At 40.3% G+C, this 23,738-nt stretch overlaps 3 protein-coding genes across 4 annotated transcripts; all 3 read right to left on the bottom strand.

Moving 5' to 3' along the window:
• Nucleotides 1-817: 817 nt before the first annotated feature.
• Nucleotides 818-3,886, bottom strand: syt18b (synaptotagmin XVIIIb). Of its 2 annotated transcripts, XR_001336535.2 has the most exons (3): nt 3,608-3,886; nt 1,650-3,109; nt 818-897 (listed from the first exon to the last, which is right to left on the bottom strand). XR_001336535.2 is itself a non-coding variant. In XM_005929126.3 (2 exons), exons 1-2 carry the CDS (start codon nt 3,750-3,752, stop codon nt 2,100-2,102), a joined length of 1,155 nt encoding a protein of 384 aa, XP_005929188.1. In that variant the 5' UTR covers nt 3,753-3,886; the 3' UTR covers nt 1,564-2,099. The 2 variants fall into 2 exon arrangements, 1 of the variants encoding a protein (XP_005929188.1); XM_005929126.3 differs by lacking the exon at nt 818-897 and having other exon boundaries at nt 1,564-3,109.
• A 2,320-nt stretch (nt 3,887-6,206) lies between these two features.
• Nucleotides 6,207-16,757, bottom strand: arid3b (AT rich interactive domain 3B (BRIGHT-like)). Its single transcript, XM_005929127.3, has 9 exons — nt 16,414-16,757; nt 15,146-15,787; nt 11,391-11,465; nt 11,194-11,266; nt 10,161-10,344; nt 9,100-9,350; nt 8,619-8,876; nt 8,429-8,518; nt 6,207-7,361 (listed from the first exon to the last, which is right to left on the bottom strand). The coding sequence occupies exons 1-9, from the start codon at nt 16,438-16,440 to the stop codon at nt 7,222-7,224; spliced, it is 1,740 nt and encodes a 579-aa protein (XP_005929189.1). The 5' UTR covers nt 16,441-16,757; the 3' UTR covers nt 6,207-7,221.
• A 3,704-nt stretch (nt 16,758-20,461) lies between these two features.
• LOC102295377 (cytochrome c oxidase subunit 5A, mitochondrial) lies at nt 20,462-23,348 on the bottom strand. Its single transcript, XM_005929128.3, has 4 exons — nt 23,193-23,348; nt 21,987-22,103; nt 20,676-20,797; nt 20,462-20,583 (listed from the first exon to the last, which is right to left on the bottom strand). The coding sequence occupies exons 1-4, from the start codon at nt 23,263-23,265 to the stop codon at nt 20,470-20,472; spliced, it is 426 nt and encodes a 141-aa protein (XP_005929190.2). The 5' UTR covers nt 23,266-23,348; the 3' UTR covers nt 20,462-20,469.
• Between the last annotated feature and the right edge of the window lie 390 nt (nt 23,349-23,738).

The raw sequence follows: 23,738 nt of genomic DNA, 5'->3' as shown, positions 1-23,738 counted from the left end.
TACACTAAAAGCAACTTTCTACATTTTGCATAGAAGAATGTAGTGACTGATATGCTGAAGTAAGGCCATGTTGAAAGAACTGATTTCTCAGAGTTTCACTGAACACAGGCATTTCATATACCTAAACAACAATTCAGTCAGACAACTCCAGGATACAGAGTTTGGCTGCAAGCTCATCACTCCTTTCAAACATCTGTCAGAGCCGATGAGTTAATAACACCTCCTTAAGTCCCCATTTTGACAGTGAGGTGGTGGAGGAACTGAAACAGCAGCAGTGCTGGGGGGCAGCTCCACTGGGATGCCATAGATGGAAATTTTTGAAGTCCAAGTAAGCTGCCAGATTAGGAGGGTGTGTATCATCTTGAGTGTAGACAGCACCTTGAGGTGAACTAGATCACAGGTTGACTCTATCCATACGCGCTTCATGTCTGACCATTTTAGTTGCCCAAAGAGCTCAACAGTAAATCCGCTCCATTGGTCATCAAACAGCCTTATTCTATTGCGGTTTCAGGTTGAATAGTGTGTCATCATGCCTGCTCCACATGCTGGCTGCACATGTCTCTCCAATGAGCACGTCCTGCATCTGCAGCCTCTGCTCCAACGAAGACTCGGCCAACAACTCTGGCTTCTGAAAGGACTGCATTCTGCCACATTAGACAAGAGAGGGGATGCTGAATTGTGCTGCATTTATTATAACGGAAAAATAAAACTATTGCCGTGGTATATGATGATTAATGACCTGGTTTATTACAAATTCAAGCATGAGGGGCAGCTGACTGATGTCTCCTGGAGGCAGGTCAAACAGGAAAGAAGTGTTCCACACAGTACAGGACCCTGCTCTAGTCTCTCTGCTGCTCATCAAAACTCCCTCGTGGTGCAGATTGATCACCTGGTAGTCTATATGCATATACACAAACACAATGTGTCTAACTTTCGTTAAGTACTAGCAGATTTTTAGACGATTTAGATCTTAAATAAAGCATAGAGTGAAAGTGTTCAAAAAGAGTGAAATACATTTTTTAAATTTAGATATTTAGCTGGAATTTACACTGCACTTGCACCACATTTAACTTTGCATATACAGTATATAAGGGTTATTCACTATACTGCCTCTTATTATTCACGAACAAGTACTTTCAGGTTCTGAGATAAAAGAAATAGATTATCTGAGTCATGCTTATGTGACATATTGTGCAGGAAACTGATATCATGAAATCACTTGGATCTATATACAGGATGAGTTTGCATGCAATAGAAAAATAAAAAAATAATGCCTTGACAGACTAATGCATACAAAGATTAGACCTGACAGATCAGAGCACCAGTGGAGATTGGAATGTTTCCTGAGGATTGTGAATAGCGAAGGATTAAACCACAATGTCATTAAAAAAGGGATGATCTCCTGATGCATTCTGGTCCTGTAAGACATCATTTAATCCCTTAAACATTAAAAGCAAACATAGGGAATTACTTTACCTCTGCCCCTGAAAGAAAAAAGTTAGTTCTACCCATATATACCCATATATATATATATATATATATACCCATATATATATATATATAATACATCTGTCTATTATGCCCTTATAGCATTCTGAAATCACATACGCATTTTGTCGAGTTTAAGTGACACCAAACTCTGGTTTTACCTGCTGCCACTGATGTAGAAACAAGGCTGTCTAGATTATCAGCTCTGAGGACCGTGACTTTAACAGAGTGCGACAGTCTGATAATGAAGCAAAATGAAGATCTGTGGAGGACAGCTAAGCCCCTTACACATCAGTGCATCCTGAGAGGTCAGACTCTGCAATCAAAGGGCAAAAGTTCAAAGAGCAAAGAGGGCATTCCTAATTGGCAGGAATTGCAACTTGAACATTTAGCTCTGTCATACACAGCAATGAATAAATAAAACTACAGAAAAAAAATCTGGAAATTTGTTTACATTTTCTTCCATCTTGTTATTGTTCCAGGATTTAAGTTCAGAGGTCTAAAATTTGTACCCGAAAGGTTCCTAATCAATCATTCAAGTTGCTTTTACCTCCAAGTACGGACATTTAAACCACTCACAGGTGTATAACCTTCGCTACCTTTTTTATTTTCTACTTGCTTCGATTGAGTTCTTTTGTTAAGTGAAGTGGCGTCTGTGGTGTCCAGTCTCTTCCTGCACACTCGGCTTCCAGTTCACCCAGAGAACTGCGTCTGGGGCTCGCTGGTTCTCGTGCATTCACAGCTACCTTCAGTACACACATTTGGAGCTCCTCCACAAAGCTCACCTTAAAAATTAGCACCAGGCTGTGGGCTTCAGAGCTGGAGCTGCTCTGCACAGCGGCTTTCATAGGAAAGGGGCAGAGAGGTGGTAGGCTGCCCTGCACAGACACATCTTCCAGCCTGTGAGGCATCCCACTGAGGCTGAGGACAGTGACTGTCAGGGTTTGCTGCCCTGGAGAGAAGGCCATAGTGAAGTGGAGGCAGGGTTTTGGTGCTATTGGATGTTGGCAGCTTGCACTGGAGCCATAGCTTAGTGGGGCCAATGGGATAGGTTTTTCTTTTGTAGAAGGAGAGCCAGCACTGGGTCTGGTGAGTCTAGTGTGCTCATTATAAGATATGTCTTCCCCAGTTACAGTGCAGCGTCGCTGCAGGGCCTTACGTGTTTTGGCCAGTAGTCCCAGTTTGGGAAAGGAAGGCAGCGAGCTATGACTCTGGTCTAATGGTTTATAAAGGGGTGATGAAAGCAGAGGTGTGCTGAGGCGGCGCAGGGAAAAATAAGACTTTGGAGGCTCCTTTTGTTCACAGGAAGTTTGATTTGAAAATGCCAGAGAGCCAAATTCACCCTCTGAAGTAGCAGCGCTGCTAAAAGTGGACGGGTACTCCAGCACTTCTTCATCCAGCTCATCAAACTGCTGCTTGGATGCTGATGCTGTTGCTGCTGCTGAGGGAGAAGGTGAGGTCTGAGCAAAGGACACAGGTTCAGCAGGAGCTGGTGCTGATGTCGCAGGAGCTTTGTCTTTCACTCGAGAAACTTTACTTTTCCACAAGCACAGAAGGCATCCCAGGACCAAACACAGACAAAAGGTGATCAGCCCAACCAGAAGAAGAATCTGGAGATGAACTGTAGAAGCAACAAGGGATAATAAGGTCAGGTGGCAGAAGTAATTCATCTCAGTCAACTCTGGGATTACATAATGCAGTTAATGTAGTATTTTGGCCCATGTGCTGGAAAATATTAGCATATTACTAAATGACTGGTTCAAATTTTGTCAGAGCTTTCTTAAAATATACACATAAAAACTGAACAATATATTAATAAATATGCCATTCCTAATATGATTGGGTAGCCAAGTTTACAGCCCTTAATTTGTGGAGATATGCATCACTAAAGTAGGTTTCTAAATGAGTAAAAATGATGTAATTATCAAAGAGATTTAGCAACACAAAATGTACCAAAAACACAAACACTGGAAAGAAACATTTGATGTTATTCTAGCTTTGCTTTATCTATGAAAACAACAGAATCACATCCGTTATGGACCAGGGAGCTCTTTCATCAGCATGTATATGGTAATAGCATGTGGCGATGTGGTTATTGTTTTGGACTCGGATACCGTACCTTCTAACTGTTTGGTGAACAGGACCTGAACCAGAAGCCAGAAGAACAGAATGACCATGATGCCCTCGATCATGCCCTTGCAGCAGAAAAGCAGCACAGACTGCCACAGAGGCTGACCGGGGTACTCCTCATCATGATAAGGCATGGTGCCAGCAGTAGAGCCTACTAACAAATCCACAAGCAGAAGCCCAAATGTCCAAGTAAAGAAGATCGTTTGCTCGACTGATGAAAACACATTTAGATTTTTAGTCCAAAACAAAGCCAAACAACGTTATTTTAGACTATCAAGTAAAGGAAAAAAAGGCACAAAAACATTTGCACTTGCCTTCATAAAAACATTACTGTAAATTTAAAAAAATTAATAACTGGTTTAATTTAAAGTTTCTTCTCTCCACCTGTAGATCTATTTCTCAGTTGGGAGTCAGAAAATCATCCTTCTGTCCAAACTCTCTGCATACCGTATATTCCAGCCTGCATCCCTGGATAGTGATAACCTCATTTGCAAAGTGACTTACACACTATTATTCCTGCCTGGTGGGCGGGGACCGTGGGCGGAGAGAGCCGTCATAATACCTCCGCAGCATCTTTCCTCTTCAGTGTTCCGGATGTAAATCCAGCATTTTCACTATAGCATAACTATCCTAACCAGTAAATCCTGTAACCCTCCCCCCAACACACACACACACACACACCCACACCACCACGCTCCTTTGACCCATGAATTTGTTTTTTTTTAAATTATTTTTTATTTATTACTGTCATGATAGGTCTGCTACAGAGTTAAGCAAGTAAAGCTCACTCTGTAGGTTCTTTTCCATATTCACAACGTGATGTGTAGATTTTTACACATCACAGTAAGCTTAGAAGTTTTTTTTCTTTATGTCTCTATGACAGAAGCCAAACTACAGGGACTGAAAAAAGTAATTAAATTTACACTTACATTTGTTTTTTTCCCCCTCTTGCTACACAGTTCGGGTTCCAAGTTAAAGACATCAGAAACAGCTTGGCATACTGACAGATGTGCATCTTTGCTTGTTCACAACACCCCTGAACATGGATTAGTGTATGTGTGTCATGTGTAGGCGAGGAAATACTACCCCCATCTGGCCAATCGAGAACTTATTCTTGAATTTTTGGATCCAACTTTCCAGTGATGGAAAGGAGCTGCTGTTCAGCTATTTTAATTAAATAAAGGCAGCTGTATCACACAATTATAATGAGCCAGTTGAGATATCCAGAGTAAAAGTACAAAACTGGCCCCTGTGCACGGCACGCCATCGCCGATTCTAACATACAAGGGTCTTTTTTCAGATCAGCTGGCGATGTTAAATGTTGTTGGGCTTTCTGATGATGGCATGGATGTTTCCAGTGGACTCATTACCTGATCGATAGTATGCACATGTGAGAGGAGGAATCCCTAATTGGCTGAATCTTATTCAGTGTGTATATCTGTGCAAATGTGCATGAACACTGCTCCTTTGTAGCTGACAAAGGTCACACAGACTGAAACTGAATAACAAATTATGGTAAGTGGGACAGTGTGCAGTGGTTACATTATATATCTTTTCAACATAATTTGTAAACTGATTATATGCCAGCCATCTGCAGGCTGCCCCTCCCTGAGCCTGGTTCTACTTGAGGTTTCTTCTTAGTAAAAGAGAATTTTTCTTTCCAACCACCACAAAGTGCTTGTTCATTCAATTCTATTTATATCGTGCAAAATTACAACAACAGCTGTCCCAAGGCGCTTTTGATTTTACAGTAAAGACCTTATAACAGAGGGTCATAGAGCTCCCATATAAGGGTCCCAACCTAACTTGAGAGGAACATTGGCCTTCAAGGGGAGGGGAGCTATGACAACCTGGATAAGAAAAATAAGGATTACTGTATTTTGAATCATGTAAAGCTATAGAATAATAACAATAACAATAAGTCTACATATGTGTTCCCACTAAACAATAACAACTCACCGTTTAGGTGTGTACAATGAGCAATATTAAGTTTTATTTATATTATTAATATTAAGTTGATATAGTGAAGCTGTTAGCAGACAGATTGTTTGCACGTCCAACAATTACAAAGCAACATTATTTTTAGTTTGTGTTTCTGTTTTTGGCTTCCATCGAGGATACGTCGCACTCTTAAGCTGGTAATTGCTCCACTGTTCTCATCGGCTACTCACATCTGCCTGCTGTGTGCTGGTGAGCAGGTAGTGTGCTGCAGATTTTAAGAGCTTTTAGAGAGACGGATTAGCTGTCTGTTGTGCAAAAAACCCCAAACAAAAACAAACTATATGAGAGTGATGAGAACTAAAATAAGTGGGGTCTGTAAGCTACAAGATGAGCTGAAACTCAGTGAAAAGTCAGTTTTTTCTTTTAAAACTTGAAATGCATTGTGATCAACATTTATTTTCAAACAATTACAAAACTACATGCTATCTGCAATCAGAGACTAGCCTCTGTGTCAAAAGTCTGAAGACATATTCGAAGTGCAAAGAAAGAAAACGGTATTTTTACAGCACACAAGATACATTTTATTCCTCATCCCTACATTTACAGGAAACATGTTAATCCAACAGAGCTGAAAGCCAACCTTTAAAAAAAAAAAAAATTCCCAGTGGCATTTGTTTGTGATCATGTGTGTACGTGATTGTCCATTTACAGTTTATTTCAACAAATGAACACATGCGGCATTAAGCACTGCATATTTCTCTGAGGACTGAGGTAGCACCGTTTCAGTGTTCACGTTGAGGTCATTAATGATACATTCTCTGCATTTACACTAATATAAAACAGCAATATGACAAGACATACATATAAGATAACAGTGAGTCCAGAGGATATTCCTGAGTCCAGAAGAAAGTAGCCTGAGAAACTTGCCACCATGGGAAGTCAACTGAGGTAAATGTGTCACTTTCTGCATACAACACCCAGCAGAAACATCGCCTGCGAGTTACTTGAAATAAATGTTCTGTCATTTTGAGGCCTCGCCAAATGAATAAATAACAATAAAGCAAAAATGAATAAACATCTCCCCTGAAATTCACTTTGATTCTTTAGGAGTTGCGATATTTCTGTGGAAACTGATGTTCTACATTTTCCATGAAAGCAGTTACACAAAGTAAAAACTTTTGCTCAAGGTAAACTGAAAGCTTACCAAGAGGAATACAAAATGGCTTCAAGTAGCTATGACACTGAACTAAGGCTTTTTGGTCTTCACTAGCTGCTCTTTGGCAACCACATTGTTGTACTGATGGAAAAGGCAGCTACGGAACGGCTTTTACACCTACAAACGTAGCTGACGTTCAAAGAGCCGTAGCAATTATTTTGCATTAACGATACTTCTGGACAAACCTGTAGCCCTTTATACCAGAAAGCTACCATGTTTGAAAAGTCTTCTTCTAACAGGCACTAAGGTAAACTGAAACTATATTAAAATAAGCTTGAGGATAGAGGTCAAAAATGTTGACATTACACTATTAAAGTAATCGAAGGTTTCCTGTGTTGTGGCAGAGAATCCGTGGAGTTCATCCAGTTCTTGTCTGACAAGCGAAGTAAATGGTGTGGTGCACTGTGTAATCATTATGCTCCGGACAGATTAAAAAGCCAGTGATTTTAACTTGGTCCCTTTGAGGAGGTGGGAGATGAGGAGGTGGAACTTTGTGCGGAGGAAAAAGCGCTGAAACCACTTGTTCCTGCTGGAGTTACGTTCTGTGACGACACAGAAGCAGCCGACTTCTGGGCAAACAGTTTTCCTAAAGAAGACAACGGCATAAATGACTGTCAGTTACAAAGAACTCACTGTGCAAAGGGCAATTGAAAAAGAAAGTTTTTACAGGAGTCTAAAAAACAGAGTCCGCCTCGTGTTTCAGTAGCTTGTAGAACAAGCTCTAGCAGTAATAAGTTCAAGTGTCTCACATCGTTATTTATTGCAGGCATTCATTTATGCACAGCTCTCTTAAGGTCCCGCCACAGTGGGTGGAGGTCTGGACTTTGACTGGACCATTGCGACACCTTGATTCCTTTGTTTTTCAGCCACGCCGTTTGCCGTTTGCTGCTGTGCTTGAGGTCATTGTCCTGTTACATGACCTACTTTCAGCCAAGCTTTAGCTCACAGACAAACGGCTTCATATTTGTTGAGACTTCTAATTGTCCTGCGATGATGTAACTGAGGCCTGTAGAGTCTGAGATGTGGCATGTGGATTTCTTGCCTTTTCTTTGAGTATTAAACAGCCTGAACTGCATGAAAAGACTGTCGTTTTTGTATCAACTAGGTGTTTTATTCACAAAGAATTGGTCTCTGCCTTGTCTGTTTTTGTAATTTCTTCCGACGTGGAATATGTTGATATCATGACTATAGAAGTCAGGGTTGTTAACTAGTACACAGTTAGTTTTTAGGAATTCTGACATGATTTTAATAAAATGCCTTAACTGGTAAATGTCTACCGTTGGTATCTGAATATGTTCGTTGATATCTAGGATCAAGACTTCCTGTTCTGCATGTGACTCATTTATTAAAGTAGATCCATTTTTAAAAGAAAAATAAAACGCTAAATTGTAGTCAAACAATAGCCGTTTGTGTTGCAGTTCAGCAAACACAATCCCTCTTTTGCTCTTGACAAAGGCCATTTACCCTCATACAGCCAAAGACATGAAATGTTATTGGTCAGTGGAACTGGTACTACAAGTGCAGTACACACACTGCTTATTTCTTTCACTGTAGATATCAATTAACTTAGTTCATCCCCATGTGCGCTTGTTCCTCTACATTAGTGTCACGCACCAAAGAAAACACGCTTCCTTTACAGGTTTCATAACTCACCTGAGTAAACAGTGCCGTTGACCTCCACAGACACGCTGATACTGGCCGCTCCATTAGTGGAGAGATTCAGCGACAGATCGTGTTTGCTTTCTGACAGAGGAAAAACAAAAATTCCAGTGAAGGGTCGGTTCCAGAATAAGCATGCTATGATGTTCAGCCATGACAGAGGTCAAAGTAGAAGCAAACTCACCGTTGCCAAGTTTGAGGTTCATGGGGGTAAAGTGAGAGGCCATAGCCAGGAGGTTTTGTTGGAGTGCCTGCTGCATGAGGCGCTGCTGCTCCTCAGCGAGGCGCATCATTTTCTTCTCTGGGCTGTCAGCTACAGCTCCACCTGCTCCTTGCTCCAACCTCTCTCTAAGATGCTCAAATGTGGCAGCTTGTGCCAGCTGTTGCTGCCCCAGTGCCAGAGCCATAGGCAGCTGGGGTACAACCGGGGTGGGGGACTCATCTGATTGGAAACAAAGAAAAAGATGAAGAAATTATTATGTTCATAAGAAGTTTGAAAAATTATATATTTATTATTCACGATTCATGATTACTGGAAAACAAAATGATTATCAGTGTGCTAAATTTGCATTGCAGGGCTTGCCTATCCTAAACACTATAAAGAGGCTTAGATTGTATCTGTTGTAAAATATGATCATTTTAGAAAAGAAAACAATGCGCCGTACCTATGCTTCTCTTTAAATGCGGACTAGCGGAGATATTGCGGCCATTGTGCATGGTCGGAGCGCTCTGCATATTGGGTGAAGACAGTAGTGCATGTGGAGCAGAGCCTGGGGAGGGGGAGTAGCGGTACAGACTACTGGTGTAGCTGGGACGCCGGCCTTCTCTGCGGTTGCTATCGATGGCCGCCTGTAGCTCACCCGGAGAGCTCAGGCCTTTCTTCTCGCACTCAAAAGGATACAGATACTTCATATACCTGCAGGTGGAAAGTTTCACGGGTTTTCCATCCATTTTCCACAAAAACATTTTTAATTATTTGCAAATATGAAGGATAAAGCAGATGGTTCCCTTTTCAAGTCTTTATCTACAAAATGCTAAGATCTATTAATTGTATGGTTCTTTAGGGAGCAGTTAGTGGAAGTCCACATTTTTGCCAGCAAATGAGCTAAAACATGGAGATTCTAGCAAAAGTGTGGTTGTTCCTGTGGTAGTAATGTTGGTTAGCCACCCAGTCCACATCTTAATGAATGCTGGGTGAACTGGTATTATATTCTGTGGAGATATCCACGGGATAAATCCCTCTGTTTGCTTAAATACCACCTTAACAACAAAGCTCCTGTTTTTCTGTGAAATGCTTCAACAGCTACATGATTTATTGCCATGAATGCAATTTTCAGCCTCCCCCCCACTACTTTTCTTTCTAGCTGACTGCCTGCAAAAGCCTCCTGTGAAGACCTACAAAGCCACAAGCATAAGACTCTGCAGACTGTTATCTTTTAAAATTACAGACTTTGCAAACCATAAAAATACATATCTGATCGGCTAGTCAGAAACAAAGTGAGCAAAGGTTTCATTTACGCAAATTATAGTTATGTTCTTGCAGCATTATGGTGTTCAGAGAATGATTACATTTCATCATTTTTAAAATAACAGAGTCACAAATATGTGCTAGCTCTTGAAAATATATTCAGCATTTTTGGAGTAATTTATAGTCTAACCAATACAATCATTTAGCAAGCCGATTGTTGATCAAAAAAATCTGCCAAAACACCTGAGAGAAACCTACTGGGTGCGTAAGGTGAAGGCTGCACTGGTGATTGATGTGGGGAGACTGAGGCCTTTGGTGATCTCCCTCCATATCTTCTTGTTAATAACCTCCACCAGGCCTCCTTTCTCTGTCACAAGCTTGTAAAGCTTGTACAAGTCCAGCACCTGTTTTGCCATGATGGGGATGCGATTCACAGGAGTTCCTGGATAAATAACAGAATGCATTGAAATGTCGCTAAACAAGAACGGGTCTTGTGAACAACGTGAGGCAGAAGCAGAGGACGCGAGCATCTTCTGAGCGGCACACCTGAGGGCCTTAGGTCAGAGTTAGATAATGTGGCTTAGCATGTTTAATCTGCGCGGACAGAGTTGTCAAATGAAGCTAGTTTCAGATGTGAGGCGGTGGGGGTGGGGATAATCCACAACAACAGCTTTGTTGATGCATTGATCTAAGTGCAAGGAGAGGGGGCTATGTTAGAGTCAACAGCGCCAGCAGGCCAAACTGACCCTTCCGGTCCCGATTTGGAGAAAAGCCAATTAATGAAGCCAGCTAAAAAGCAGTTGTAGAAATCAGATTACTTTGTGCTTAAGATGAACACAGACACACATGCACATTTTGCATGGCAATGACCTTGCCCCACATAAGTGAAGATTAGTGAACATGTTGCACTTCTTCTTGGATTTGTTTCCACAAACAACAAATCCTAATCTTGGGATTTGTGGAAACAAATCCCAATCTGTATGAAAGTCTTTAACCAAGTGGCTAAATCCAGGGATGAAGATGCAGAAGTGCTGAAAAAGAGACTCAACCCATCTAGACTCTTGTGGTGAAAAGCAGAAATAGGGAGGATTACAACCTCAGTCTGGGTTTCCACAGTTAGCTTCCCCATGTATGATGTGCTCCTGTTTTTGGTGAGTTTAATTGTAAGAGTTAATCTCTATATTAATGGTACTTACCTTAGTTAGCTGACACTAGGTGACACAACTTTGCACCCAAAACTGCCTTGTCCAAATATCGACAATGTAAAAAAATGAAAGGTTTTGAACCTCACCTCGTTTCTGCATAAAGACAAAGAGTTTGTCGAGAAACTCCTTCCGTTGTGGGTCATTATCCAGTTCATAAAGCTAGAGGATAACACACACACACACACACACACACACACACACACACAAAAAAACAGGGCAATAAACTGTTAGTCTGTAGTTTCTTCAGTTATTTGACATGTTTACTTCTACCACATATACGAACCTTGGCAAAGTCCCGAGATGGTTCTCCTCTTATTTTAATGCCGTCAGTCTCCTCTGCCCACATGGCACTTCCTCTCTGTTCACACAATAACAGAAAGACACATTAAGAAAATCATTTCCAACTAGCTGCTGCAGGGTAAAAGTCGTTATTCTGCTTAAAGAGTACCAAATTCTATAGTGACATAATAATAAAAACAGGTCATTATTCAAACACTGGTGTTGCTGTTTTTCTAAGTGAGATACTTGGAGTACTCCCAAGTACACCATCAGACTGCCCTCTGGTAAACACATGATTACTGTAAATATCTGACTGGGCCATGACAAATACAATGGAGATCAATTAAATGAGCCGTGCTGTACTGGAAGATTAATGTGACATGTTATTCTTCCACCACCTCATCAACGTAGCAAAGGTTGCAAATGTGAGTGGAGGGCAGCCTGAGTGCAGCTGAGTGGAAAGGCCTGCTGAGCTGGTTATCCCACTAATATGCACTGAGTGTAGCATTGTAGTGCAAGTAAGTAAAACCCTTTAATGTGACATTAATTATGTTTTTCCTCCCTGAAGAAATTACAAATTCATTTCTATATGCAGCTTATGAAAAGCCATCGCAGCCTTGCCTTCTGTCAGTTCTTGCGGGTGTGTGCCTTTTGGTTCGCGCTTGTGTTTTATATTAACATGTTTTATATTAAAACAAGGAGGAGTCGTTTAGACAACAAAACATCATAACATGTTTTTGTATTTAACCGCATCAAAAACCTTCCATTCTTATGTTTTAATCAAAATAACAGGCTTGTTTTGTCTTTTTCGCATTTAGCCTTTTACTTGATATTTTGTGTTTAACTGTATCATTTTGCCTTCATAAACACATACCTATTCACTGAATGTTTGGTATGGTAATAATGTCAGCCCGGAGTCTAAAAGCCATAACATATAAGCCTTTGTTTCTCTGATTAGCCAGTTGAGAAGCGATTATCATTTGGCTTTCGCTCCAGCTGTAACCGTCCTTGTGTTTACAGTAAAAACAGAAAGGCAAACTGCAGATACCAACGCATATCAACAGCAGGCTGAAAGTGAACCCCAGTGGTTCTCTTTGACGTCAGCTCCACAGCATCACTAACGTTTATTACAACCAACTTAAAACTGGACTTTCATTTCACTACTAATAACTGTGTAAGACTAAACACTGTCACATTAGTCTTGTACACAGTTTAATAGCTTCAGTTGTTTGTATTCTATTGAAACTTTGATTTAACCACAAACCCATTACTTCTATTGAGCTTACCAGCTTTTATATGCACACGAGGCATCAGCTTTTCCAACTTTTATCCATTAACTAGTCATCGAAACATTGCAGCCAGCTCTTTCAACCACCTATCCATTACTTTTAGCTAATCATTTCCATCCTTTAAATATTATACCAACCTCCTTGACTGTAAATCTATTACATACAACAATATACATTTTAAATATTGAGCTATTCTAAGTATTAGCAGCGCTTTCACAAAGCATGCACCTCGAATTTCCACTCTGATGACCCTCATCTTGGTAGGAAATCACTGTAACAAACTCATAAAAACCAGCTTGTGCTCTGGTAACCATTTCCAGTTTCTTGCGGGTAAACTGGTCAAACTTGTCCCAGAGGTTACCAAGCTGTTGACACATCCAACAGATTGGCCTTAGAATTTCTAATCAAGGACTTTTACGCCTTCAGCAGAAACACTATTGAAGGTCTTTTCAGCATCAAATCGAAATAAAACCCTCCCCCCTTCCTTATTGATGAGCAAGTGAGACCTACTGTGGATCTGTTAACAAAGAGCTTTCAGTTAATTGCTCACAGAGCTTTCACACATCCCAGCCTGGGAGTCCTGATAGTATTCAGTATGTAGGTCAGGAAAAAAGGGTTTCTTTTGTTTTGTTAAAGAGGCAAGTTTTATTTATGTGATTTTTTTTCCAACATATTTAAATTCAATGAAATTTAAATGCGTATTACTTCAAAGTAAAAGTCTGTCTTGTCAACCAGTCGTGACCGAAATCAAGGCTGACATTAAAATAGTGAAATGTTAATACTAACCGACTGCCCCCTATAATGAGCTTCATTAAAATCATTCAGTTTCTCCAACAGGGCAAAAGTGAAAACTCACCCCTCTCCAAATCTCAATGCAGCGACAGGGGGTCCCACATTTTTTTTTTAGCCGAATCAAATTATTGGCCCTTTAATCCACCCAGGAAGTCAAGATCATTTATCTGGCTCCTCGCTGTGCTGCAAGCTTGAATGAACAGGGGCTCTTTATCCCCACCCGAGCTACATTTAAAGGCTTACAGTGAGACTGCACATAAGGAGTGAACAATGGCTGTCCGGCGTGATGAGGCTTGAAACGCATGTCAAGATTTTCAAAGATATTTCGGTAATGAATTGAACTAAAGAAAAAGAAGATAAAGACGCCGTAGAGCACGGCACAATCGTAAGGTGAAAAGAGCAGCTATTTCAACCAGCCACCGATTAACTTGCAAAACAGCCACTTCAAGCTTGTGGACTTGTTAACATGGTTGTTGGATAAGAAAGCTTAATAGGCAACCAGTCAACATGAGCTCCACTTTGAGTTTCAGCTGCAAAACCCCCCAAAACAAAACAAAAAACTCACAAAAAACACCTATTTCTTACACAAAGAAAAGAAGAATTCTAGCTCAGTGTGGTTACTCATATTTACAACCCTGCTAAGAATCAATAATACTGCCAACAAAAATGAAAACCAGACTAAAAGACTTTTCATCAAGTAAATCCCAATATAATTAAATATGACAAAGAATACTTTCTGCAGTTAATTTGACAACTTACAAAGATCCTCACAGATCTGAGTCACAGCAAAGGCCTTGCACAAATTCGTTCTAATTTTAGGGCTGTGAGATTTTTCTGACTTTTCAGCAAAAACAAAAAGCAAACCATTAAACAGACACACACTTAAGCCTTTCCACCACAGTCTCTCACAACTCTCATTACTGCGCTTAAACTAAAACAAAATGTTCTTTATTGCTGCAGGCTTGGCTTGCTGGCCTGTGAAAAGGAAACACATTGTCACTGCAGTGGCCGTATAATGTATTGATTATTTTCAGTGAAATTAAGCTGCCATTTAGTGTTGCCCAGCGACGCCTCAGTTATGCAAAGCCATCTGCAAGACTACAGTAACATCTGGGCCTGGATGTTTGTACTTCCACATTTGACTTAAACCAAAAATCAGACAAAGAGGAAGAAAAAAAAAAAACTCTGAATAATGTGTAAAACTCTGGGTAATGGTATCAAAAGGACCATTCTTCTCCTGTGAAACAACTGCAAGTAAATTTTACGGTTAGCAGTTTGCATGGTGAGCCACAACCCAGCTGTCCCTGCACCTACAGCCCTCATTAATCAGTGCATTATATTGACGTGGCGGCCCTTTTTCATGTAGAGACGAACCAATCAGCTTGCTCCCCAAAAGAAGGGGAAAAGACAACAGCTGGACACTGAACTCATACAGTTGCAATTTAAATTCAATCCATGGCTACATTTAAAGAAAATCTGACTGATCTGCTCTCATTTCAAGTCCAAATCTCTGGCCTGGAAAGTAATTAAGATGTGCATCTGGCCAAAAAAAAAAAGCGCACCTTCCTTCCCGTACATCAGGAGGGAAACCAGGCAGCAGTGAGGAAGGTCAACAATTAAGGCAGAACATACGTATACACACAAAATAACAATTACAGATGTGCATTTTCTCTCTTACCCGTTTCACTGACTCATCAAAGCCCCAGTCAGCAAAGCCATTCGCTGACGCGAAGGCATGATGACCCGCCGGTGACGTCAGATTCTTTTCCATGTGCTCTTGTTTTTTTCCTGAAGGTGGAGATTCCGACGTTTGCTTCCCAGCCACTGATGGAGATGTAGAATAAGGCTGGAAGGGAAAATGCGATACATGCTGGAGTTGGGGCTTCTTTGCCTGTTGATGAGAATTGTTCTCCTCCTCCTCCTCCTTCTCCCCCTCCTCCTCTTCCTCGCCCATGTCTTCCTCCTCGTTGTTCTCCTGAGAAGTCAACATCTCCTGTTCCTCATCTTCTGAGTTTCCATCCTCCTCTGCCTCTGGATCCACTCCGCTCAGATGATTATTCAAGGCCTGCTGGAGTGCTGGATTGCTCTGTCCATCTACTCTTTCAAACAATATAGAGTCTGGTCTTGAAAACGAGGCTCTTGCTGCGGCAGCTTGTTGAGCAAACAGGAGCTGAGCGTGAAGAAGCTGCTTCTCCTGCAGGCTCATCTCCAGCTTTGCTTCTTGTTGTTTCTGCAGATGCTCCATCACCACCTCCAGCTTCACGCCGGCTGGACAGGACTGTGAACACCCAGCTGAACTTCCAACCTCTGATAGGTTGGACTGAGGAGAAAAACACAAATCACTAATGGCAGAACTTTAATGAGAAATTTTAATATCTTTAAAAAAAAAACAAGATAAAAAACTGTGTATGATGTGATTAACATGTTTTAATACCCAGCAGCACTTAGGTGGCCTACTCCAGAACAATAAACATGGTCAAAAATGCTTGCAGAGGCAAATTAAACATAATTAAATACCAGATATTAATCATGTTTTTTTTTCTTCTTCAAGTTAAGGTAGACTACCTTTGGTAATCGGGAAGAGTGGACATCAGAGAGCTCATTAAAGGGCGATAAAGTTGAATAAACAGTTGAATAAACAAACACAAAACACATTTTTACATGGGGCCAAATATCTCTCTCATTTATAAGTTCAATAGTCGCAATTTGCTTAAGGGTCCTCGGAGTAGGTTATTTCACAACGGGTTTCGTCGTTTTTATTGGACACATGGATGAAATTTAACTTCACATAAAGCTTCAAACTTGTTGCCCTTGCGGGGAATGACAGGGGGAGCTTTAAAAAGCGTAAATTATCATAGTAAAGTCCACTTTTGTCCCATTTTGCTTTGTTACTGTAACGAACACGAGTGGGTGAGCTACGAAAGAGTCGTCGATAGGCTTACTCACCATTTGCGCCTTTGAATAATTCATCATCGCCAACAGGTCTCGTGAAGTTCTTGCTTTTTTCCTTCGCCAGAAGTTAATCGCATCTCATGACCACTTTCTCCTTTTTTTAAAGTAGAGAAACACAAAACAAAAACCCCTCCTGTCGATCAAATGTGGTTTAAAGCCCCTCGCTGTGTGAAGGCTGGAGTAATGGGAGCTGGAGGAGGGGTAAATACTGCTGTGCTTCACCTCTCTGCGGTCACTCGCGGAGCACACAAACTAAAATATCTTCGATTGTCTGCGAGTGAGTGGCGCACACCCCCAACTTGGATGAATGGAAAGCCCGCCCCGTGCGCAAAGATCGTAAAGTGCTTTATCGCTTCCAGCTATGTGTATCTTCCCACCCACTTCTCAAGGAAATCCCACCCCAAAGCAGAATCCATTGCTGATTCTTACAAAGGTGATGTGACCTTTACCGTAGAAATAAATCAATAAGATAAAACAACACGTCAAACTAGTGAAGCCGTCTTTCCTTTATTAATAGTGTTTGCATTAGGGCCGAATTAAATCATTTTGGGAGAACCTCATGACAAAGCGTGAAACGCAAAGTGTGTGTTTTTATTCTGATCAGATATCTCCAGTGAATTCTTCCTGTACTCAGTGCACCATTATCATGTAAACACTCACTTCTGTTTCCAGGGCCAATAACAGGGTTGTTTCAGTAGGCTGGCACACGAACAGATCAAGAACCAGCCTGTGGGTCCAATTCTATCAGAAGTAAATGCAAAACCAACCACTTGGAAACTGGTTGAAAAATATAATTGTGTACAGACCTCCTGCCTCCACAACCCGTGAGCCCATAAGCCCATCTGTAATTGGTCGAGAAAGCAGCAGATAGATTACTAACAAGCACATCACCCCTATTCTTCCTTCTCGTTATTGGCTTCCAGTCAAATTAACAAATCATCTTAAAATGGTACTAATTACATATAAACTTATATGGACAGCCTGCTGCATATATATTAGAGCTACTGAGACCTTATATCTGCCACCGACCTCTCTGATTTTCTGATCAGGGTCTCTTGAGGTTGTAGCTCCTAAATGTTGGAACAGCCTTTCTCCTGTTGGATGTCCTTGTTGGACTTTCTAGCAAAGTGAAAGTTCGTATTTAATATTCAATTAAATTTTATTTATATGACACAAATCACAGTAACAGTAAACTCAAGTTGTCTCTACAACAGTACAGAGAAAACACCAACAATCAGACAGCCCACTATGAGCAAGCACTTGGCAAAAGTGGGAAGGAAAATCTCCCTCTTAACAGGAAGAAACCTCAGCAGAATTAAGTTTAAGGAGGGTCAGCCATCTGCCACAACTGGCTGTGGGTGAGGGGAGGGAGACAGGACAGAAGACACACTGTGGGAGAGGGAGCCAGAGATTAAGAATACTAATGATTAAATACAGAGTGGTGTATAAACACAGAGACTGAAAAGAGATGAGCGCATGTATATATATATATATATATTGTTCAATTGGAACAAAAGAAGCATGAGAAAAAAACCACTACTTTCTTGATCAAGACAAGAGTAAAAGAAAGAAATACCTCTCAAAGTAAACGAGGATGACCTCCTGACCTCTCCCTCGGGAGATGCTTTATGTTACTGAGGTAACCCATCCAGTCACTAATCCAATGTTTTAGTGGCAAACGAGGCAGTGGGGCAATTTTGCACAGCTTACATACATCAGGCTCACCATGCAACAAATAATACACAGCTTAAAGGTGTTTAATGGCTAGTCTGTGCTTGTTGTTTGTCAGTCTGTTCACAAACATTTCTTAACCAGATAAGCTGTCAGTCCAGTGTGGCAGTATTGCAAAAACAAAGATGTGTGCATTTGCTTTCTTCTGTGATATTTCCTGGTCTGTAAGAGACGCTCTGACTCTGTTGTACATGGAAACAATCTGTCTTTTTATGGTGTGGTTTTGGGGAATAATTCCATTGTTTTTAACCAGTGGTGTTTGGTAGGGCAAAAATAACGTCTTACACGTCCTTTGTTTTATGTTCACATTTAGAAAGTACAGGAGCTAGGGAGCAGTAAGATGTGCATAAAAGCACTGAAACATTAAGAGCTATTATTCCCAGTGAATCATATCCTTTTTCTCCCGTTGGCGGGGCATTAAAAAGGGCCATTCAAATTTGAGATAGCAGTGCCACCCCTGTCCCCAGCTGGTGCCACACCCCTGCTGTTTTCCAATAACCATTCAACACATTTATTTATGAAGGAACTCTGAAGTAACTAAACTCTTCAAGCAGTGCCAGCAGGAGAAATGTCTCCTTTCTATAGTTGCCTGCTACAAAAAGCTAACTATAACTGTAATCTCTGCGCCTTGGTGAACATTTGATGCTCTGCTATTCTGAGCAGCAAAATACTACATGTGATTACTCTGCTTGCTCGGGGGAATCAGTGTCTATAGTTTCTCCCACCAGTCTAAATAAAGCTATTGGCTGATGCTGTTGATGTGAGCAGAACTCTTAGATTCAGCCATCGAATAAAGCTTTTGTAGACCTGTAGGTAATCACAAGCCAGACCAACTATATCTAAATATATATATATATATATATTTTTTTTTTTTTTTTAAACCCAGCAAGAGAAATCGAAATTAAAATGCTCTGCAGGATGTTTTGTGGTATTTAGATCACGGACAATAATAACTAGCCCATTGTGGCACAGAGTAGATAACCCCCATTTCCTGCACCTCTAAAAATATTCTAGTAGGCTACCAATAAGATAATACTATCAAGTGTCTTAGCTTTTCAGAAATAAGTTCATACAGATAAAAATAATAAGCAGCTGAAGATCTATTAAAGGGGTTTTAATTTTATACTAGATACTTTTAAGGTTTTAGTTTTACCGGTGTAGAAAGCACAGACATGATCCTGTACTCGTTTTAAAAATGTCCAATTCCATTACACAAAAGTATCACTTCAAACCAAGCTTCCTTAAAATATACCTAAAAAAAAAACAACATAGTCTAGAAGCCTAAAGAACAAGTCATTTGTTAATGTGACTCTACTGCACTAAATTTTTGAGGCATATTTGGAAATAAAAAGCTACATTTTTGCACTGAAATAGTTTTGCCAACTTTGACTTTTAGTTCCTACATCTAAAGACACATTTCCAAATGATGAGTCAGATTTTTAAAATCTATGGAGGAACGGCTTAATACTCAGTCATGTTTTTTTTTTTGGGGGGGGGGGGGGGCAGACTACACAATCTGATCAATTTTAAAATGACAACTATACTCGCAATACAAAATGTAACTTAGAAAAATGTCAATTCTTAAAAAGATATTTCCATCAATCCATCCATTCACTTCCGCTTATCCTTTTCAGGGTCGCTGGAGCCTATCCCAGCTGTCATAGGGCGAGAGGCGGGGTACACCCTGGACAGGTTGCCAGTCTGTCGCAGGGCCAACACACAGGGACAAACAACCATAAAAAGATATTTATCAGGAAAAATACATTTTACTTCAGACATCTGCTCATAATAATATCACACAATTTTTCCTGTGAACAAGTTTATTTTACCCGCACATAAATTTTCCCTGAAATAGAAAAAAAAAGAAAACAGATGTAGATTGAGTACAGTAGAATGATTTTACATTCATATGGAAATGCTGCTCCCTGGTGGTAAAATGTGAATCTTACAAGACACACACTCGGACAACATGTACCATTTGGTGACACTTTGTTCTCTATTAAAGCAACGTGTAATGAAATATTGCTCCAACAATTACTCAGACTATTGAAAAATATTCCATATCCTTGTGACACTCAAAGATACAGTTTCCTTTATTATGTTCAACAATATTTTACAAGCAACAGAACTTAATAAAGGCCAAATTAAATATCGCACACGTTTTATGAGGCAAACATTGAAGTAAGAGGGTTTTGAGTCCAGGGTATGTTTTTTGATCTGAAACAAACAAACATATATAGACATCTGTTAAACAGCCATCTTATAACACACAGGAAGAGAATAAACATGACTGAATAGATGATTTTACTACCTGCTCTGCTAAATTTTGTCAATGCCGAGCTCTTCAGGTGTAGAGATGCCAAGCTCATTTAAAGTAGGCCGCAGCTCCTGGATCACGTACGGGTAGATATCTTTATGGGGTCCGGCTTTGTCCTGAGGAAATAAACAATAAAACCCATTAATCACCATTATCTGACTACAAAGGCTCTGGCTGGCAATTTTCTCTCATGTGCCTTTTCTCTCACCTTCACAGCTTCCAAAATTCGGATAGCGCTGGCCAAGTCGTTTAACCTCCGACAGGCTCTCAGTGCAGCCTCGAGAATCTTTGGCTCAGGTACCAAATCGTACCCAATCAATGTGTTCATCCCTGAAACAAGCAGTCACTTAAACCAGAGATCAGAGAAAAAGACTTCTAAAGGTTCTGAGCGCAAACAACAAATAAATAAAACGACTAACCATTCTCATCAAATTATTTTCGGTGTAGCTTGAAGCAGTATTTTAAATCCCTCTTTACCAAAGCGCTCTATAAATGAAGCGAACACTTAATGGGCACATGCCCCTGTTTCAATTATCAGAGGAGTCTATTTTGAGCTGGTGCCATACACCACCCTGCTGCCAAAATTACTTACTAATGGATCAAATTTGTATTAATCCAAGACTCAAAAATAAAAAGGTTTTATTTGCTTTTGTCACGTTTGACAGATTTAATGGACATACGTAGGCTGTTATATTCGATAAATCAGCTGTGACATAAACCTGCATACTGTAGACCAGCGGTCCCCAACCCCCGGGCCTCGGACCGGTCCGTGAGTCGTTTGGTACCGGGCCGTGAGAGTTGAGGCTCAGGTGTGAAATGTATGGTTTTCAGGGTTTTTATCGGTTTTCAGCGTTATTTTGTTATCGTTTTTATCGTTAATTCGGTTTTCCTGGGTGTTTTCACGTGTGTTGTGAATAAATCTTCTTTTTTTCGGTACTGGTACTAGTTTTATTTTGTTGTATTTATCCGCGACACCTTAAAGGCCGGTCTGTGAAAATATTGTCAGGCATAAACCGGTCCGTGGCGCAAAAAAGGTTGGGGACCGCTGATTTAGACAAACCACTGTTGTCTAGTGCTTATTTATAAACTTCACACAGCCTCTGTCAGTGTTTAGCAGCTGTTAACAATATAGATGAGTTTTATCAGTCTATATAACTAAAACAATATCAGGGGTGAATGTCTCATCAGGAAAACTGATTTTCTTATAATAAGCTCAATTTTTACATTGTTATGATATGGGTTTTACAATAGGAAATGAATCGAAACAAATGTAAACAGATTCTGACCAACAGATTCAACCATTTTTGTTAACTATGCAAAGCAAACATGCAATTTTAATCATTATATTGCAAACTATGACTGTTTACTTAAATCTTAATCTCACTAAGCCTCTTAATGCAAAATTGTACAAGGCCATTTTTTTAATAACTTCTGTTGACTCAAGACAAACATACCTCAGCAATGAATAACAATTCCAATGATTACATTGATTCAACATTACTATATTCCAGAAACGTACCTTTTCTCAGTTCCCATGCGTCAATATCTGGCTTGTTAAAATAAGTGACCCAGCGGGCATCGAACTCCTCGTCTGTCTCCTGCTTCCCATGTGAATAACACCTTGAGGCCAGAAGAGCTGCATGATAAGACAGATTTTTTTTCAGTGATTTGTGTCTAATAAAATAAACCTACAGTGAATGTTAAGTAAATGCGGAAAGACCAGGCTACATCATATTTTAAAAATTTCATACATGACGGGCGAAATATTAGGGACACTTACACTACCACCCCAACTCTAACTTCAATAATAATAATGATAATAATAAAAACAACTTTTTCTTCAAACCAACTAAAACTGAAAATGCAGTCATTCTGGCATCAGTGTTGTTGCACTCGCCAGTATTAAATTTCATAGGTGTATCTAATAAAGAGGCCGGGAATTGTATCTGCGATGTAAAAAGGACAAATTCTTCCTTGTAATGTGATGCAGTTGGATCGCTGCCACCGTCTTGATATGACCTACCTTGTGTATCAGTCTGCACGTAGCAGACTGACACACTAGGACGTGACATACCGGAAATTTCTGTCACATGGTCCTCAGGTTATATTTAATAGCAATTTAAATGAAACAATATGACTTAGGCATGTGCTCAGGTATCATGTTAATACTAATTAACCTGCAACTCAAAGAACATTTCTCATTTAGACTTTTTGACCCCTAAAGAAACACCAAGACAATGCAAAACTATGCAAAAAAGTATTCTGTTTGTTTTCATAAAAATCTATGCCAAACTCCGTTTTGATGTTGAATTCTAGTTGTCTGAACTCTCCTGCAGTCACCTAGCCTACTTAGCAACTAGCGTCAGCAGTCACAATCACAGGGCCCGAGACGAAGCCTTCTAGCCGGGTCATGACAAGGACATAAACTACGCCAAGAAGAACGACAGGACATTTTTCAAAGCACCACACCCACAGTTTACGTGGGAAAAAGCTCGACTGAATAAAAATGTGGATATCATGGCTGAATCATTATAATGCAGTTTCGTAATGTTTATTAAATAGCGATTTTCCTTGAATAAAAGCTAGCTAGCTTAGCCGTAAAGGAACCGCAAATGTGCCGACAGTCACACTTGATTTCCGTTACATTGTCTCCCTGACAGTTTCGAAGCAACTATATCAATTACAGATTAATATATTTACAATGGGTGACTGAATTAGGAATTACCTCGGCTCCCTGGTTGCGTCCGAGTTAAACTTCGGACACCGGAGACTGACAGTCGGACGGCGGCTCTGAACATGATGCGAGACTGCGAGCTACACGGACCGGTGCGGTCTGTTCGAAGGAAGCTAGTGCTAACTGTGTTAACCTGGCACGTACGCAATCTCCTGTTGCGCACGCGCAAACTGCAGCTCATATTCACCCTTGACTTCCCTAGAAAGAAATTGCAGGATTGAGAACTGGGAAAACATGTTAATATTTGCAATGTCATTCTCACAGAGAAGTATTTTTTTATGGGATATCTTTTCTTTCTTTCTTTCTTTCTTTCTTTCTTTCTTTCTTTTTAATGCGAACGATACAAAATAGATGTTTCAAAGGTTCTTGATGATAGAATTGCACACAAGTTGAAACCGTAAGACACAGAGCTTTCTTAAAGCAGAACATTTTAGATTTATGATCATTTTAGTTAGATATAAGTGGTGATGTGCATGAAAAAGGTGTGTGTGCAAAACTTCAATGTTGGACATTTAAACTGCTTTTATTTCATGTCAT

The sequence above is a fragment of the Haplochromis burtoni genome, unplaced genomic scaffold, assembly GCF_018398535.1.
Source record: "Haplochromis burtoni strain Fernald_Lab_line unplaced genomic scaffold, NCSU_Asbu1 Contig_77, whole genome shotgun sequence".
NCBI classification, from domain to species: Eukaryota; Metazoa; Chordata; class Actinopteri; order Cichliformes; family Cichlidae; genus Haplochromis; species Haplochromis burtoni.
Note: the sequence above shows the minus strand (reverse complement) of the source record. Positions and strands in the feature narration are given on the sequence as shown.